At 54.9% G+C, this 17,651-nt stretch overlaps 2 protein-coding genes across 11 annotated transcripts; one reads left to right on the top strand and one right to left on the bottom strand.

The window, feature by feature from the left end:
• Nucleotides 1–589: 589 nt before the first annotated feature.
• On the bottom strand, nucleotides 590–8,304 carry LOC308178436 (uncharacterized protein). 10 transcript variants are annotated; one of them, XM_080557100.1, is made up of 5 exons: nucleotides 7,786–8,304; nucleotides 6,376–6,494; nucleotides 3,010–4,422; nucleotides 2,721–2,899; nucleotides 590–1,411 (listed from the first exon to the last, which is right to left on the bottom strand). In XM_080557100.1, exons 3-5 carry the CDS (start codon nucleotides 3,392–3,394, stop codon nucleotides 1,034–1,036), a joined length of 942 nt encoding a protein of 313 aa, XP_080413226.1. In that variant the 5' UTR covers nucleotides 3,395–4,422; nucleotides 6,376–6,494; nucleotides 7,786–8,304; the 3' UTR covers nucleotides 590–1,033. The 10 variants fall into 10 exon arrangements, with proteins under 10 accessions (XP_080413226.1, XP_080413228.1, XP_080413225.1 ...); XM_080557102.1 differs by having other exon boundaries at nucleotides 6,428–6,494; XM_080557099.1 differs by having other exon boundaries at nucleotides 7,790–8,304.
• Nucleotides 8,305–8,447: 143 nt separating this feature from the next.
• On the top strand, nucleotides 8,448–17,541 carry RNPS1 (RNA binding protein with serine rich domain 1). Its single transcript, XM_080557108.1, has 7 exons — nucleotides 8,448–8,601; nucleotides 11,506–11,661; nucleotides 11,968–12,159; nucleotides 13,356–13,458; nucleotides 14,296–14,449; nucleotides 14,916–15,057; nucleotides 16,426–17,541. Coding segments are annotated over exons 1-7 (855 nt in total). The 5' UTR covers nucleotides 8,448–8,599; the 3' UTR covers nucleotides 16,532–17,541.
• Nucleotides 17,542–17,651: the final 110 nt, after the last annotated feature.

Below are 17,651 nucleotides of genomic sequence, written 5' to 3'. Positions count from 1 at the left end.
TCCTGCAGCCTCCCTTGAAGCCCTGTTGCCCAGGCAAGGGAGTTCTCAGCATTGTGCCTCTGAAACCTCTCTGCTCCCGCAGCTCTGTACTGCCAGCAGCCCGCCATAGGAGAGCCCTTGCTGCTGGGGACCAAAGCCAAGAGTTCATCCTTCTCACTCACAGAAAAAAGGGTCAGAGGAGAGGGGAATACACAGCTCATGCTCAGGTACAGCTCTGCTCATGTCCCTTACCTGCACAGTCCCGCAGGACACAGAGCATACGTAACCCATACCCACAAGAGCAGTGGGCAGAAGCCGGGGGCAGTGACAGACTCCAGACACGCTGAGAATCTCGGGGGTGAGGGGCTGACCTGGGGAGAAGCTGCTCAGTTTTTAAAGAGTCTGCTTCCTACACGAGTGTGATTTATCCCTACCAGGTTGGTAGCTGATGCCAGGCCCCTGGCAACGTCCCTGGTGTGTGGAGAGGTGCGCCCACCTCAAAGGTCTGAACACGCTCTGCACATGGTGGCTGTGCCCAAGCCAGGTCCAGCCCAGCTGCTGACAGGGTGAGGGAGATAAAACGAAGAATAAGATCCCACGCTTTCTCAACTATGTTTCTCAACCATAGCCTTTTACTGAACAAGACCCTGCAGGGGGAGTGTTCCTATGATTGTCACAACACTGACCCTCCTGAGAGGAAGCCTCACCTCGAGACCACCACCCTGCTGTGTCCCTCCCAGCTGCATCTTCTACTTGCAGCCCACGCGAGCTGCTACAGTCTGTGGATGGACTGGTCAGCTCCAGGGCCAGCCAGGAGGGGCAGCATGGGAGACGCAAGCTTTCCCTTCCTTCTTGTGCCCAGCAACCCCTTTCAATTAACAAGGCTGAGGCAGAGCAATAGGGAAGCAGCAATGACCTTCTCTGCTGGACACCCCACGTGGCCCTCAGGCAGCTGCCACAGCCTCTGAAGGCTTCAGGACCTCATCCTCTGGCAGTGCTGGCCTGCCCTGCGGACGGGGCAGCCCTGGTAGAGCACCTTGGCATCACGTGGGGGTCAGATGAGCTCCATCTTGAACTGGCTGAAGTTTGGCACGGTGGGCGAGGGCTCTGCCACGCTGCTGAAGGGGACGCAGGGCTGGTTGGCTGGCACAGCGCCGTGGCTCACGGTGGAGCTCAGCTGCTGCAGCATCATCAGCATCTCCTGCTGCAGTCGCTGCTGGTGCTCCTGCTGGCGCTCCAGGCGGCACTGCCTCTCCAGCACCGCGTGCAGCGCCTGACTCAGCTTCTGGATCTCTGCGTGTACAGCGTCCAGCTTCTCAGCAGCGGTGTGGGAACCAGGAGCAGGAGGAAGCACTGCTTCGCCCCAAGCAAGGTGTTGATTTCCAGGGCTCGTGGGGTTCAGTGGGGTGGTCTGTGTGCTGGCATCTTTGACCTAGAATAGCAGGAGGCAGGAGAGAAGTGAAGGTGAAAGATCATTAATTGCCCCTTCAATGAGGATAAGCAAGAGAAGGATTTATTCTGTGCTTCAGATGCAAGGCAGAAGGGAACTACGTTTGGACTGCAGTGTTCTCTGCTGTTCCTCCCTGCCCCATCCCTGTGCCTCTGCTCAGTGGGCACATGCATTGTTCTACCTGCTGCCAACTGGGCTGCCCATGCTCATGCCAGGTGTGTTTGCTCTGCAGGGATGGAAGTAGCATATCTGGGGTGTCCCCTCCCAGCTTTCCTGTATTGTACCCTGGAGGAAAGGGCTGTGCTGCCTGCGGGAGGGGTAAGGTGCTGGATTTTGAACCCCTGGGCAGCCTGTCTCCTAGAAAGGGTGTTTAACAAGTGTTCTCTACAGCAGCTGGCAAGGGCTCTTGACAAACACCTGAGCAGGCTGGAGTAGACCAGGAGCATTTGCTGCACCAGAGCAGATATGGAAAGGTGAGGGCTGCGAGTAGAAGACACAGCTTGGAGGGACACACCAGGGAGATGGTGGAAAGATGCAAAGGCTCAGCCTGACTCAGGGCTGTGTTTTGTACCCAGGGTACCTGGTGCTAGTGTCTTGAGATCCTCCTTTGGGCAATAGCGTCACCCATCAGCAACGCCTCCAGAGGTGGGCATCTGCTCTTAAGGGGTGACCCTTGCACTGGGGACAGCCCCAAGGCCATGCTGCCCTCCTGCAGCCTACTTAGGGCTGGTCACTGACGTTTTTCCCTGCAGCTTGCCACAGCCGCCAAGAAAGCTGCTCTGCCCATGGGAGCCACACATGCACCGTGATGGGCAGGACGGACCCTGCCCATGCGAGACACGGGCCTGCTGGGACACCCGTGAGCATCTGGTGCAGCTGTGTGTGCACATCCTGGGGCTCTCAGGGCATGGTGAGGTGGGGTGTACGCATTACAGACTGCTGTGGCTGGAGCTGTCCCCAGGGCAGCTGTCCTGGCTACCTCGCCCCATCCTGGTGCTCCACTGTCCTCCCATTTGTGGCTCGAAGCTGCTCGGCCCCCTCCCCACCCAAAGTGTCCCAGCTGCTCTCAACTGGGGCGATGCGGGAGCCCCCCAGGCACGCTCAGGAGGTTTGAGCAGCAAGCGTGTGACTGGCAGTCTGGTGCCCTTCTTCCCCCTTGCCTCCCTCCCTGCACGGGCTGGACAAGGACGCGGCAGGGTGCCATGCAGGACTGCTCCCGTGGGTAGCTTGGTGCCAGCTCTGGATGAAGCAGATGGGCCCTCCCACCCCGACGCGCCACCCAGCACCCTACCTCGTTCTGCGGGAGAAGAGCCCTGTCCACGATCTTCTTCTTCGCCATCAGGGCTGGGTTCTTGGCAGGGGGCACGACGAGCCGCCCTTGGACAGGCAGCGGCTGTGTGGGGGCAGATGGGGTCCCTGGTATTTGGCAGCTCCCCAGAGCCGGGAGGGCACCCGTGGAACCGCTGTCACCTGCAAGGGACAGAAGAAAAATGCCTCAAAAGGAGACTCTGTCCCCAGACCTTCTGGGGCAGAACAGGGAGCCCGCGCCAGGGCAGGCCTGGACAGGGGCCCAGCCTTACCCTTCCCAGGAGGCAGTCCCACAGGCAGGGCCCCCCCCGGCTGCCTGCTGCCCTGGCAGAACGAGGCCACGCTGACGATCTGGGTGCCCTCCTTGCCATCCTGGCCGCCAGCAGGAGCCACACTGGGCAATGTGGGGGGCCGGGGGCCTGGAGACTGGTGTAGCTCAGCCTCGTGCCCCTGCAGTGGGGGCCAGGGCTGCTCTTCACCCCAGCCCCCCGCTGCTGGCCCCAGCTCCACACTCTTCCTCTTGAGGAAGAGATACACGGCCTGCGGTGTCACTCGGATGTTGTCCAGCTCCAGCACCTTCTTGATTTTGCGGAAACTCAGCCCCGCCCTGCGCAGCTCCACGATCCTTCTCTTGGCGTGGTCGTCCAAGCGGCCCATCGCTCCCGGCACCTACATCCCCGCCGTCCTGGCCAGCCAGCGGCACCTCTCAGCCCCACGGCACAAAGTGGAGCTGATGGTGGGGACACGGTGGCAGCCAGGTGGCACTGCATCCAGCGCTCGGGCTCTGCTAGCACTCCGCTGCCAGGCTGGTGGCCGTGGGGCCACGCTGTGCCATCCCCAGCCACAGGCAGCGATGCAGGTCCCAGCCAAAGGGCAGGAAAGAGGTGGCTCTTCCCACTGGGAGCGACCAGGGCTGGCCCAGAAGCCTGTCCCTTGCTCACGTGGGACCCCTCAGAGCAGAGGGTCCAACCTGACACCCCAGTCCCACAAGGGCACAGAGGATGATACGGGGCTCAGCTCCACCCAATATCATCAGCGCATCAGCGAGGGGCGGGGAAGAGAGCAGGACCAGAGCGGGTTCAGGAAGGCACGCGTCCCTTCTGACAGAGAGGAGCTGTGTTGTTGGAGGACGAGGCAGAGGGACAAACAGAAGGGGAACTCCAAATCCACTCAGAAAGACACTTCTGGGCCCAGTGTCAGTCTCTGTTGTTACAAACCCCTCGGAGGGCCACGCGGCGCTGGGACAAGCAGCTGGCCAGGACAGCCAGGCCCCCTCACGGCAGGTGACGCCGCAGCTGTCCGGGCCGTGCTGGCTCCCGTTGCGGTGCCACGCGGAGGCTGCTCCCCAGCCGCTCACTTGTGCAGTGCTGCAATCTCCCAGCGGTGGCGAGCCCGCTGTGCCTGGACCTCAGCAGCTCGTGGCTGCAAGCGGCTGCGCTGTGGACGTGCCCTAGTTCCCAGCTGGGGGCCTCAGAAGCAGCTCAGCTCTGCGGGGAGCCGGGTGCAAGCGCTGGCCAGCAGCAGGTCACGGTACGAGGCTGGCAGGTCCCCACTGGAGCCTCGCTCCTGCTTGGCGGCTGGGGAAGTTGTGGCGAGCAGGATCCAGGACGTTGCCGCTTGTGGCGTGGAAACTGTCAGCGCCTCAGAAACGACCCGTCAGGTCTGTAGGTGCCACCGTCCCATACCTTTGAAAGAAGTGAAAGCAAGCGTTTATGCACCATTGTAAAGAAGGTCCAGGTACGCGTGTATGAGTGCACTTCCCGTGCTTCCCCGCCCCGATGCGCACAGCTTGGTGAGGGGACAGCGGGGGGGGGGGGGAAACGTGGCCACGTGCTGCGTGTACGTGGGTGGGTGTAGCTGGGACTGCACTGCAGGTACAGCCCCCGAGATCACACCTACGTGGGATAAACCTATAAGTACAGAAGCACATCGCATCTGTGAGCGTGCGCCTACTGTCACAGTGGACGGTTTTTCCATTTCCTTTCAGCTTCCTTCCTCTGTAGGCATTGCTTGGAAAAATCAGTGCTGCATCTGCTGCCGCACGGACACACTTTGGGGTTTCACTTCCCCAAAACAAACAGCTCCCAAGAATTCCCATAGGACAGCACAATGCTTTCCAGCTCAGCGGTGTGTAACAGGGACCACATCAAGCAGTCACTGTCAAGCAGGTGAGAGCCGAACCTTGCTTCCTCAGGTACACATTGGTCTCAAAAAAAGACACTGTGTTTTGCCTGCCAACATGGCAGAGACTCTTGGAGATCACTCACAGAAAGTGACAGGGAGAAAAGGAGCCGCTTATTTCGATGCAGCAGTTGTGCCCCTTTGCATTTTACTTCTTCCACGGCAAAAGGGAGAGGCATTAGCCAGGAGACACAGAGTGCACTTTGATCCCAAACTATTTGTATCTAAAGGCCACCCCACACCCTGCTACGGACGTGAGAGAGACCTTATCTATAAGAGCTGGGGGAGAGTGGATATGGGAGAACAGACGTGTCCCAGGCTGTAGCCCCTGTGACAGCAGAGCAGCAGGAAGAGGCGGCTTGCACTGCGCTCTCCCTGTGGCCTTCCCCCTTCGCTCGCTCATCCCCAGCCCTCCGCACACGGCTTGGTCTCTCTGACAGCTGGGGTCTGGCTCCATCTCTAGCTAAGCCTTCGTTTGCTTAGGTCCCCTGTGAACATGGAGTTTTCCTGCACTAAATGTTCTTCCCATTTGCACGGATGAGCCCATCGTCTGAGCCCCTCTCTGCAGAGGGGATTTGCTGCAGGAGCTGGATCCCGTGTCACGCAGGCAGCTTACACAACACGGAGAAGAGACCCTTACGCTCCCGTGGCATGCCAAATGTTTGTTACTTTCCAGTAACTGGGGGGAAGGGGGAAGAGGGGGGAGGAAAAATGCGAGGGAAAGATCCAGGAAGACTTCAGGGAGTTTACTAGAGCTGTGGTTTTGCATTGGCAATGGACCTTGCTTTAATTCTCAGGGCCAGCCCAGGGTCCTCTGAAGGTCCCTAAGTTGCACAGGAGAAGCCAGTTCAAGCGGAGGCTTGGCAGGGGCAGGGGAAGGCAGACCAGCAGTGGTTCACGGCGGCGCAATCACCCGAGCTGTGCTCCTACACCAACACTCCTACCCCAGTTCCAGATGTCTTTTACGTCTTTTCATTTCAGTGGATATCAGGAAAACAGAAATGTCTCATTCCCTACAGAAAGTCCCTGGAACAATCTCACCAGGGCTGACCCAGTCTTGGTTATTTCCCAAACGAGCATCTCCGCAGAGGCAGTTTCCATGCAAAGCACAGGCAGCACCGCAGCACCCCAGCCGGGACTCGCGCTTGCCCCCACCCACCCGAGGACTTCACCACTCACAGGACATCTTCGCTTGTGTGAGCAGCTGCGTTTGTTGTTAGACAGCCAGGCCTGCAGAAGGAATTTGGCTTCAGCCTGCCAGTTTAGGCATCTGTCCAAATTTCACATTGGCCACCCTTTCTTCAGCTGCTGCTGAACACTTGCAGTGCCTGAAGTCTTTAAGTACTTAGACATAACCAGAAAAGCTCCTTTAACCAGGAAATCTGCTGGTAATGCTATTCCATAACTGCACACAGGAACGCTCACAGCAATGAGAGGACCAGAGCCTCCCTTCTCACCGTGCTTATTTCTTCAGCTCTCCTGCTCTCTGTCCCAGAAAGCAATACGTACCAAATGGCATAACCTCACTAGAGAAGGAGAAAGAAGGCATCACGTCACGGCTGAGCGAATACAAGACCTGAGAAGGAAGAAGGGTGTGAGTCCGGGTGAACCCGCATCTCCCACCACCTGACCACGGCCCCAGGGGCAAGCCGCAGGCTTCTCCTCTTCTTCTGGCCCAGCCCCGGTGAGGGCCCAGCTGTGCACCCCCAGCAGAGGGGCACTCCCCCGTGAATCCCTCGTGGCCCTGCTGCCATCAGCACGTGCCTGTCGGCGGGGCTGCTGCCTGCTTCTGCCCTGCTCTCTCTGCAAGCCTGCTTTTGGACCCTGAGGTTTTTGCCCTGGGGAGATGCAAGCGAAGCTGCTCACACAGTTCACGCTGGGAAGAATCAGGGAAGGATCAGACCCCAGCAGGGTCTCAAACAGATGGTAGTAGCGTGCCAGAATCCTGCAAATGCGTTAGTACAGGACAGCACTTCTCCAGGGCTACGTTTCCAGGGCTAGCTGCAGGACGGCGCAGCAGCTCCTTGGGAGGGAACAATGTTGGGCGATGCACGCATTCACCTATAGATGGACTTAACCAGAGCAACAAGATTCAGTCCTTCACGTCAGAAACAACACGGCCACGAGGGCAGCAGACACCAAGGTGGAAGGTGGTGTCTCGCTAGCAGGACAAACTGCTGCTACGGAGAATGGCTGAGGAAAGGGGGGCGTGGGAGAGGGGAGCGCTGCAGCCACAGAGCAGTAAGCGCGGCTCATCTCCTGCCTGGTCCTGGCAACCAAAAGCAGATGATTTATGGTGTTAGGATCCCAACGCACACTGCACTCGAAGCTCGCTGTGCAGCACAGAGTGCACACGCTAAGGCCTAAGAATAACCAAGACTTAAAATACACGGACCTAAGAAGGCCCATGGCCTTGCCGCCGCTGTACACTGCAAGGATCAGCTTCAGACCTCCAAAGAGGGCAGGCCAGAAGCGCGGAGACCGCTGCTGAAGGCTTAACTCACCGAGAAGAGTCTCAGCTAAGCGGATAAAATTCACCTCCTCCTCTAGCTTTGGGAGGAACCCCCCCAGACCTCCTCTTCCAGGCGCACGCGGCTCACCCACAGCACAGCCGCTGGAAGCTCAGCCCGACCTCAGCCGAGCCAGCGCGGGGTGCTGCTGCGCTCCGGGATAGCAACCTCCCGCCGCCCGCCCAGGAACCCACGGCGGGGAGCGGCGCCGCTCCCGGGACCGGGCCGCAGCCGGGCGGACACGGGGCAGAGCCCCACGGCAGGGCCCCGCCGCCCGCCGCCCGCCCAGGGCAGCCCCGGGCCCCGCGGCCCCGCTCCGGCCCGGCCGCCCCCGGCCCCCCGGCCCCACGCCCGCACCTACGGGGGGCCGAGGGGCGGCAGCCGCGGCCTCCTGGAGCCGGGGGCGGCTTGCGGGGGCCCCGCTGCTTCCGACGCTGCGGCCCGCTCCGTCTGCGGGGAGCGGGGCCCCGGCCGCCGAGGGAGGAGCCCGGCCGTAACCCTTTCGGGGCTCCGGGCCGGGCCGCCCCTCCTGCCCTCCCCGGACCCCCCCGGCCGGCCTGGCGCGTTGGGGGCTCCTGCCCCCCCCCCCCCCCCAGCGGGCTTGGGCTGGGACATCACCGGGCGGCAGCCCCCAGCCGAGCCCGGGACGCTCGGTGCCGCGGGGCGTCCCACGGAGCGCCCAGGGCTGGGGAAGGAGCGGGGGGGCTCGCCCCGGGGCCGGCCGGCCTCCCGAGCGGCTGCTGCGGCGCCCGGGCCGCTTCCCGGCACGGCGCTGGGCGCCGCCGGCCGGTGCGGAGCCATTGCTTCCCTCCCTGCGCTGCCGCACAGCCTGGGCTTGGGTGGGTGGGTGGGTGGTCGGTAATATTTTATTTTCATTTTTATTTATTTTTTATTTTTTTCCCTCTTCCTTTTCCCTTTAGCCGTCCTTATCTCAACCCGTGAGGGTTTTTTTAAATTATTATTTAATTATTATTATTTTATTTTTTCTCCCCCCCATACTCCCCCCCTCCACCCGAGCACCGACCGAGCGGCCCCTCCCGTCCCCCCCCCTAAGTCTCGAGGCCCCGCCCCCCCCCGCGTGACGCCATCGCCGCGCGCCCCCCGGGCGCGTTCCCGCCCGCGCTGCGTCCATCCCGCGCGACGCGGCCCGGAGCGGCGGCGGCTGCCGAGGATGTGAGTGCGGCCGGGGGCGGCGCGGGGGGCATCGGCCTCCATCCGGCCCGGCCGCCGCTCCCAGCGGCCTCGCAGCCGCCCGGGGGGGCCGAGGGGGGCGCCGCGGAGGAGCCGCCGAGGAGATGGCGGGGGGCCGGCGGGCGGGGGGGGGCGCCGAGGCGCCGCGGCCTAGCGCGGGGGGCGGGCGGGAGCCGGGAGGCCGGGCCGGGGAGGGGCCGGGGCTGGGCCCGCGGCGCTGCCGGGCCCGGGGGGGGGGCCCGGAGGTGGCGGGGCCGTGCTCTCAGCCCGGCTCCGCGCTCGGGGGAGCTGAGGTCGCTGCCCTCGCCGCGGCGTTCGGCTGTGGGGGCGCGGCTCGCTGCAAGGCGGCCCCGGACGGCAGCGCCGCGGGTGCGGGAGTGCCGGGCCCGGGCAGCCTGCTCTGCGGTGGGGCTGCCACACGTCGGCCTGTTACGGGTTCTTTTCTTTTGTTTTGGTCGTTGGGAAGACGCACGTTGCCTAGAAATGCCTCCTATCGTTGCGCGCCCTTGTGTGAAGGTTGAGGTTTGTCCTTCCCGCACCGAGGTGCGGTCCAGCGGCTGTCTGCACACGCGTTGAAGTGCCCCCAGGCTCCGACTTTTAGGCTGAGGTTTCCAGCTGAAGTGTCCCTGAGAAAGGCACATGTTGTTGTGATAGAGAAAAAACTAAAAGTTAGTTTAGAGGCCCCTTAAATGCTGCATCAGAGGAAGTTTGCTGGCTGTACAAACACCACTTGGTAGTTTGTGTGGTAAGTGCCGGGCTGGAGGAAGGCACGGCGGAGCGGTGCCAGAGCGGCAGCTGTTTACCAGCAGTAGCTCCTGCTGCTCCGGCAGGCTGGGTATCAGCAGTAGGTGTGTTGCCCTTCAGCTCTGCTCCCTCCCTGCCGTTCCTCCAGCAGGGCCGGAGCTGGAGCTGACAGTTCGGCGGCCGGTAGCTCTGCACGGCTGAGCTGGTGGCACCACGACCACAGTTGCAAGAGTAGTTGGTGTGTGGGAAGAAGTAATACAAACCCGACTGGTTGTTCAGAAGGGAAGTGAGGAAGGAAAATACCAAGTGCTTTGGTTATGTGTGTCCAGGAGCTTGTCTGTTCTGTTCTGTTCTTCCCAGCGGGTCAGCTGGTCTGTCCCAGTGGTCTTCTGCTTCTGAACAGGGGAGGTGTAGAGCTGGTTAAAAATGTCCTACAGCTTAACGGCAGGCACAGGCTTGCTTTTATCAACCACTTTTAGCACCCGTGGAGGAGTCCCTGGGCTGCCTCCTCCCTGCTGCAGGTGTTAGGGAAGGCCTGCTGGTGTCACGTTTGTGCTGCTGCTGTCCTGTTCTCTGTGCAGAAAAGCCCGGGTGTTCAATAAGGAAGCTGTGGGGAGCAAGGTGTGCGAACGCTCATTTGTGTTGCTTTTTGTGGTGGTTGTGTTAGGGAAGACCCCGAAACGAAAAATCAGGAGAGCCGAGTTCAGCTGTTCAGAAGCGATCTCTTCCCAGTCATAAACTGAATTGAAATTTAGAGAACAAAGCAGTCGATTTATCAGAGTTGGGACACCAGAAGCACAGAAGCAACGAGACCGTTGCATGCAATAAGCTGGAGTTTTTCTCTTGTTAGCGAACTTTGCCTTCACGCATGGAGGGGGAAGTGTTTCCAACACCACGCAGCACTGTGACTGTGGTGTCACTGCTCGTAATTCTGGCAGTTCAGGGGGGTCTCGTGCCCATTCTTCATTTCCCGAATGTTTCATTTGTAGGTAGGTAATTGGGGTCACACCAACTCAAATCTGGCACGTTTTTTAGCAGTTATTAAAATATACGTGGAGGCAGCTTTGTAATTCAGATGTTAAGCAATCTTAATCTGGTCTTTCTAAGGCTGAAAGGGCTTTGGGAGGAGCTTGTTAGGGCTGAAAGCAGCCGGAATTGAGTGTGGGTTTTTTGTTGCTGAAGTTCTCAGCAACACTTGTTGACCAACATGTGCTCTGGGGCACAAATTGGCTGTGGCGGAAGCCAAAGCTTACTCCTCTGGAGGCGAGGCGGCTGTCAGGAGGCACGAGCTGCGTGTACGCCTTGCAGAGGAGCTGGGTGTCCTCCACCTGCTTTTTCTTTTCTGGGGAGGGTTGGAGAGTGAGGGAGGATCCTTTGTACTCCTGCGAGTATCGAAGTGACAACTTCAGACACACATACGGACGTGGATGTGAGACACGGTGCCAGTGTGAGCAGGCGCGGGGTGGGCTGTTACCGCCGCGTAGCGGGGTGTGCAGCTCAGGGACCCTGCAGAAGTCAGGTGTCGTCCAGTACGCTGCCACTGCTGCAAAGCAGTTTTGCTCTGTTATGCCTACCTGTTAATTTCTTCTTTTTAAACACTTTTATCTTGTCGCTAGCCTGCTCTTTAGAGTTTATTGCACTCGATTATGGATCGGTTCTCAGAACCAAGGAGTTAGAAGTGAGATTTGAGATAAGTGAGGCCCATTGGGTGCTGCTTTGGATGCCTCTGAAGGGGAAGTGGATTTATCAGGAGTGAAAAAGAAGAGTTTGCTAGCACTCTAATAAAAAACCCAACCCTAGGTAATCATTCCACCCCAATTTTCTAGGCGTAATGAAACCAGGGATGTTGTAGGGTACTAGGGCTCTCCCAGTGAGGGTGAGGAATTGGAAATGCACCTCTTTTTGTGTGAGTTTGTATGTGACGATTTATGGGTGCTGTAGTTGTCATCTTCAAAGCTGCTGCTCTGTAATGGAAAATATTTTCCTTTTTCTAAAAAGCGCAGACTTGCCTAATGCTTTAACTCTGCAGTTATGGTGATCTTGAGTTATGTTTGAAGTTCAGTGTTTCGGGTTGCCTTTCAGTTCCTTGTTTGGGTGCGGTTTTCTGTATTAAACAGTCCCTTCTGCAATTTGTTCTTTAAGGGCTCCCTCACCAACCAAACGCAAGGATAGGTCTGAAGAGAAATCAAAGGACCGATCAAAGGACAAAGCAGCCACTAAGGAATCGGGTGAGAAGGATCGTGGTCGGGACAAGACACGCAAAAGACGTAGTGCTTCCAGCGGGAGCAGCAGTACCAGGTAGCTACCGTTACAGGTCGTAACAAAAAACAGCGTTTTCAGAAGCCATCAGCCATACTTCTGGTTCATTTCATTCCCCACGTCATGGACTCATTCAAACGTTGCCTTGTGTTAGTCACAGTAAAATTGTGTCTGACTTGAAGGGTTTGGGTCCTGTCAGATACGAATTTCATTTGGCTGAACTAGCGAGCTATGGAGAGTCGATTTTCAATGTTTCAACCTGCAGTTGTTTTCTTTGTAATTCTCAGAAGTTTTTCAGCTATTCTTTTTCTGGGTACTCCACTCATGTTTTTTTTCCCCTATCAGGTCCCGTTCCAGCTCAACTTCCAGCTCAGGGTCCAGTTCCAGCACTGGCTCTAGCAGCGGCTCTAGCTCCTCTTCTGCCTCGAGTCGCTCTGGGAGCTCCAGCACCTCACGCAGTTCCAGTTCCAGCAGCTCTTCTGGATCCCCCAGCCCGTCTCGGCGGAGACACGACAACAGGAGACGTTCCCGTTCCAAGTGAGTTCTGTTTGTCTTTTAGGAATTAGCAGATAGCAGGCTGAGTTCCGAGTAGAATACGAGGGTTTTATCAGAATAGTTTTTTTTCTGAGGACTTTTTTTTTTTTAATAAGTTAGAGATCTGGATTTTGTTAGAATGGGTGTGCTCCAATCAAAATCAAACTTGCCTTACAATCAAAACATACGCTCTGCAGAGATTAAAGAGAGATTAAAAATCTCCTTTTTAAGGGTGATTGCTACATGCTATATTTTGTAGAGGCAGTTTTAATTAATGTTTGCCCATTAGAATGGGAGTATAAGGGCACCAGATGACAGTAAAGGTCTTTATATATTCCCTGTAAATTATAGCCAGAGCAACAGAAAAGCCAGGGCTGATAATGGTGGGTATGTTCTGTGTGTGTATGTTCTCTTATGTGTAAAAATAAAATGGGTGGGGACCAAAGGAAGCATTTTTGTAAGGGTAGCAATCAAACTATCTTAATACCCATACAAGTTTTTTTCCTTTGGATAATTCTGTAAATAAGGTGTGGAAGGCTGATAAAATCTACTAAAGTGTTATAATCCAGTTTGCTTTTTTAGTGTGTCCCTAAATTTATGACAGTAAGATTTGGAAGAAGCCTAAATACAAATGTTTTGCCTACTGAGGGTTTTTAATTTTTTTAAAAAAATCTGGGTAGCAATTTTAAAAACCTGCAAGCAAAATGCAATATGCAGCTATTTAAATAGTTCAGGTGTGATATTTCCAGCCCTACATAGTGAACAGAAGATAGAGAAACACAGATCACTAGATCCATTAATTTTTGGTGTGCTTTCTTCCTCTTTAATTGTTGTATTAAATGATGTTTTTTGTTTTAACAACTACAAAAATCTGTAGCTATTGCCAACAACTTTGAAGAAATGTCTGGTAAATTTCAAATTTATTTCCCTAGCTGTGGTAGGGCTAAAACTTAGAGAAAAGGGGAGCCTCAGATTTCAGAAGGTGCTAAAGTAAAAGCAGACAAGGTAAATGTCAGTCTTGAGATGTTTCTGAGTAGAACACTACCACCAGCTCAACACTTCCTAGCCTGTAATGTCTTTGGAAAAATTCTGCCCTCGCAAGAAAAATGGTACTTTTGAAAATCATGTGATAGGGATTGGCTTCTAGTTTTTGTCTCGCTTTTTCCTTAAGCTATAAACATTTTCTGTTGTGAAATCAGGTCCAAGCCACCCAAGAGAGATGAAAAGGAGCGGAAGAGGCGCAGCCCGTCACCCAGACCTACAAAAGTACACGTTGGAAGGCTCACTAGAAATGTGACCAAGGTAATGGCGTGCTCCCCTGGAATGCCAAGCTTACATATCATGTGTGGGCGTTTGTTGGTGGCTTTCTTAAAGCCTTCAATTTTGTTGTTGTTGTTGCTGGACTGCTGCCAAAATAACTCTTTTGGAAATTCTTGCTTTGTGTCCAAACTGATGAGGGAGGAAAACTTCACTAAAACCTCACCGAGTCAAATATAGTACAGGCTTCTGAGACTCCGTAGTGCTAAAAGGTTTGTCTGCTTTGTTGGAACCCCAGACCTGGTATCTTGCCTTACTATGAAGAAAACTGTCAAAGTCAGGACAGTAGCAGAAATGACCTGGGAGGCGTTAAGAACATCTGGAGGTTCTTGAAAAGGGTCTGAAGAGAGATGGTCTGGCAATGTAGTTTAAAGGTCTTCAGAGGTAAAAGTTCAGGGTGCTGAAAAAATGGTGTTTTTAAAAAGTATTGAGAATTGTACCTTAAGAGTCTCTAACTAAGGGCGCAAGCTCACTTCCATAAGGTCCCCAAGAGGGTTTTTACCGTAGTGGTGGAGTTTTTGTAGCCTGTGATGACATTCAAGCAGTAATGCTGTTAGACCTCAAGGTCTGGAATGATCCAAGGTGAAACTGAATGGACAACAGTATAGAAAGTGGTAATCCAGGTTCCTTTCCACACCTGACGAGTGAAATATGTCTGACCCTGCTGATGGCACCCATTTAAAGCTAACTTAGTGCTGTGTACATCTTGAATTTACTGCTCTGTACCAGCCACACCTGGTCAGTGGTGTGAGTGGTAAGAGACATACGGAACACATACCATAAGGGTGGTATAGGTCCTTAAGTTCTGCTCTTTCTCTGCAGGATCACATCATGGAAATATTTTCCACTTATGGAAAGATTAAGATGATTGACATGCCAGTTGACAGGCTAAATCCACACCTCTCTAAAGGTTACGCTTACGTTGAGTTTGAGAACCCAGATGATGCTGAGAAAGCCCTGAAACACATGGATGGAGGTAGGTGTCAAATGTTGAAGGGAGGCTGGGCGCTTTTTAAAAAAAATAAATCTTTGTAACAGGTGGGCTTGATCTGAAAATGAGTGAGAGATGATGGCATAGCTTTTGGGTAACTGATCTGAAATACTCTCATTCTGTTCTCAGCTTGAATGAGTTTGGCTTTTGTGTGATTTCAGGACAGATCCATAAAAACTGCAAAACCACTAAAACTGATATTTTTTCCAAAATAAAAACCAATAAAATTCTTTAAATTTCTGCTAAAAATCCTTCCCGATTAACATCTGATGGGATATTTGAAGTCCAGTGTGTATGTGTGTGGACTTTACCAACGTAAGTCTGGGGCGGGTGGTGGAAACAGAGCTGCAGACGAAGCTGGTGACAAAGCTGGGAGTTGCAGCAGTGTGATCTGTAGATGTTGGTGCTGGGAAATGCTTGCCTCATCCTACTTCTGTGATTTCATGAAAAGGCCAGATCGATGGTCAGGAGATCACTGCCACAGCCGTGCTGGCGCCACGACCTAGACCGCCTCCCAGACGCTTCAGCCCACCCCGGAGGATGCTGCCACCACCACCCATGTGGCGCAGGTCACCCCCTCGCATGAGGAGAAGGTGAGAGAGGCGACAATTGGTATTTCCTTCTCAGTGTGACAAGAATGTATCCCCGACATACTCAGCGTGAGGGCAGCTTCATCCCGTTGGACTTGACTTGCCCTTCCAAATGATGGTAACTCGCAGCTTTTGGGCATCAGTTGAACCCAGACACTGTGCTTCTGAACCGCTTAGTGCCGGCGCTGACCTGCTGCGGTCTGCCTTCGGAACGCGGTCTGCCTTCGGAACGCGGTCTGCCTTCGGAACGCGGTCTGCCTTCGGAACGCGGTCTGCCTTCGGAACGCGGTCTGCTGGAAACATCAGACGCTTTCCAGCCTGCTCCCTGGAGTCCCTTCCACACAGTGCTTTGAGGCGAAGTGACACACAGTTGTGGCTGGGAGAAGGTTTTTTGGCAGCCTGCTCCAGCTGCTTGCCTTTCTGAAGTCCTTGCACCTCTCTCCCTTAGTTCTGTGAATGAGAACATGACCACAAAGCAGCCCTCCTGCGTCAGGAGGCTGGAGTACACTGACCCCAGGGTGGGACCGGGTGCGTACACACCCGTAGTGTGGTGCAGGCTCTGAAAGGTTGACCTGAGAACATTGAGGCAGCCCTTTCTCAGGATCTAGGTGAGCTCCTCCGCCTCAGAAACCTGCTGAAACTCTTGTAACCACTAAAAGAAGTTCCTGATTGGAACCAGCTGATTGCTGAACGGATAGATGGAGGTTTAAAAGAGAACGTGGCACAAGATTCGCTGCTCGTTGGTCCTCCATAAAATATGCTTTTTACTGAGGCCATGGAAATGGATTGGATGGTTTGTTTGCTTCCCTGGTCCAGCTTACCGTCCTGTCAGGCTCTGTTAATATTCTCTGGCTGGAACCTTGGTGTCACACTGGTGGCTGTATAGATAGTTGTAGTACTGAAGTTCTTGAAGCTCTACCGTTTCTTAGAGTTAGAATTCCCCTAAGAAATGACCCTGTGGTTCTGTGTGACTTAGATAAACCCCTTCCCTGAATCTCACCGTATTTTAGGAGCTGAAGTTGACCTTTCACATGGAGGAGAATCTGATGTAGAATGAACTTGAGTTTGTTTTGCTTGCGAGTAAATAAGAATCTTGTCTGTTCTTTGGATATTAAGCCTTCTTTCAACTTCAGAAGCAGAGGGGCAGTAGCTAGAACATTCCTGCTATAATATTCCTCTTTGAATTGCCTTTTTGCTCTCTGGAGTTGGCTGTAGTTCACTGGAGCTCTTTCAGAGTGGCATTTAGTGTTGTTTTTTTTTTGAAGGGGGACAGGGAACATTGATTTGAAAAAGTGGTAGATGAGCTGACAGATGACTGGAACCTGTTGTCCACGCCTCCTAATAAAAGCTTTCTTCATCCTTCTCTGCCAGGTCCCGATCTCCTAGGCGCAGATCCCCCGTTCGCCGGCGATCAAGATCCAGATCTCCTGGACGAAGGCGCCATCGCAGCCGCTCCAGCTCAAACTCTTCACGATAAAGCAAAAAGACTGGACAGCTTTTTATTTTTTAACTTAAATCCCATGTAACTAAATATTGTACCTTTTTTTATAATGGGTCTGGGTGAGGAGGGGATAGAGGGGGAGAGAAAGAGAGAGAGAGAGAGAGAATCCTGGCAGTGAAGGTGATTTAAGAGGAGAAATTTACAGTTCCTGGCCATTAGATAGCCTCTGCTGTGGGGCTTCTAGTTTCCTGGCATTGATTGAAGTTATTTAAAAAAAAAAAAAAAAAAGGCTTTGATTTTTTTAAAGGCTACAAAAACAGCATCTCTTCCAGATAAATGGGTGGAAAGATGTTATAGCTTCTCTTTCTCCAGTTAGCAGGCTGCTGCTTGATGATTTCCAAACGCTTAGCACGCTGTACAGACGAGCATGTAAATCTGGAGCTGTTTTGGAAACCCTATAGAGTAGGACGGGGGCGTTTGGCTCCATCACTGGGGTTCTCAGAGCAGCTGGAGTGCAGATGACCAAATCTGCCCGAGACGTCAATAATGAGCTGTTGCTTTGTTCCAGTGCTGAAGTGACGATAGTTTCTGCACGTTGAACTCTCCCGTAATGCCAGTACCAGTCGAACGCTGCAGAAACAGTGCGGCCTGGGGAGCTTTAGGAAAGAAGCTGGAAAGCCTGAGCGCAGGTTTGGAGCGGCTGCCCTGGGGGCTTCCCGCCCCCTTTCCGTAAGGTTTTGGGTGAAAGCTTCCCGTCCAGCCCCCCAGTGAAATGGTGCGAGTGCTTCTGCTCCTGCAAATCTCCGGTTAGCAAGGGGGCACCGAGCCGGGGGCAGCCTGGGGGCCGCGCTGCTGCCCGCAGAGGCGCGGAGCTCGCCGCCTCTTGTACAGTCGGTCCTATAAAGTTGCTGGTTTTGTTTTGTTGTTGGTTTTTTTTTTTTTTGGTCGTTGTCGTCGTTTTGTATGACTTTGTAGCCGTTCGGGCCGCGTCGCGTTTGTAGCGGTGCGGGACGCGCCCGCCGAATAAAGCCGTAGGGTTCAGAGCACCGCGCCTCCGCCTCGCTCCTTCTCGGTGGGGGGGGGGTGGGTGGTTAAGGGGGGGGCGCTGCGCCTTTAAGAGAGGCGCGGGCGGTGCCTGTGACGTCCCGCGGGCCGG

This window comes from Anser brachyrhynchus (assembly GCF_964034855.1).
Source record: "Anser brachyrhynchus genome assembly, chromosome: 15".
Classification (NCBI taxonomy): Eukaryota; Metazoa; Chordata; class Aves; order Anseriformes; family Anatidae; genus Anser; species Anser brachyrhynchus.
This window is presented reverse-complemented; position numbering and strand designations above follow the sequence as displayed.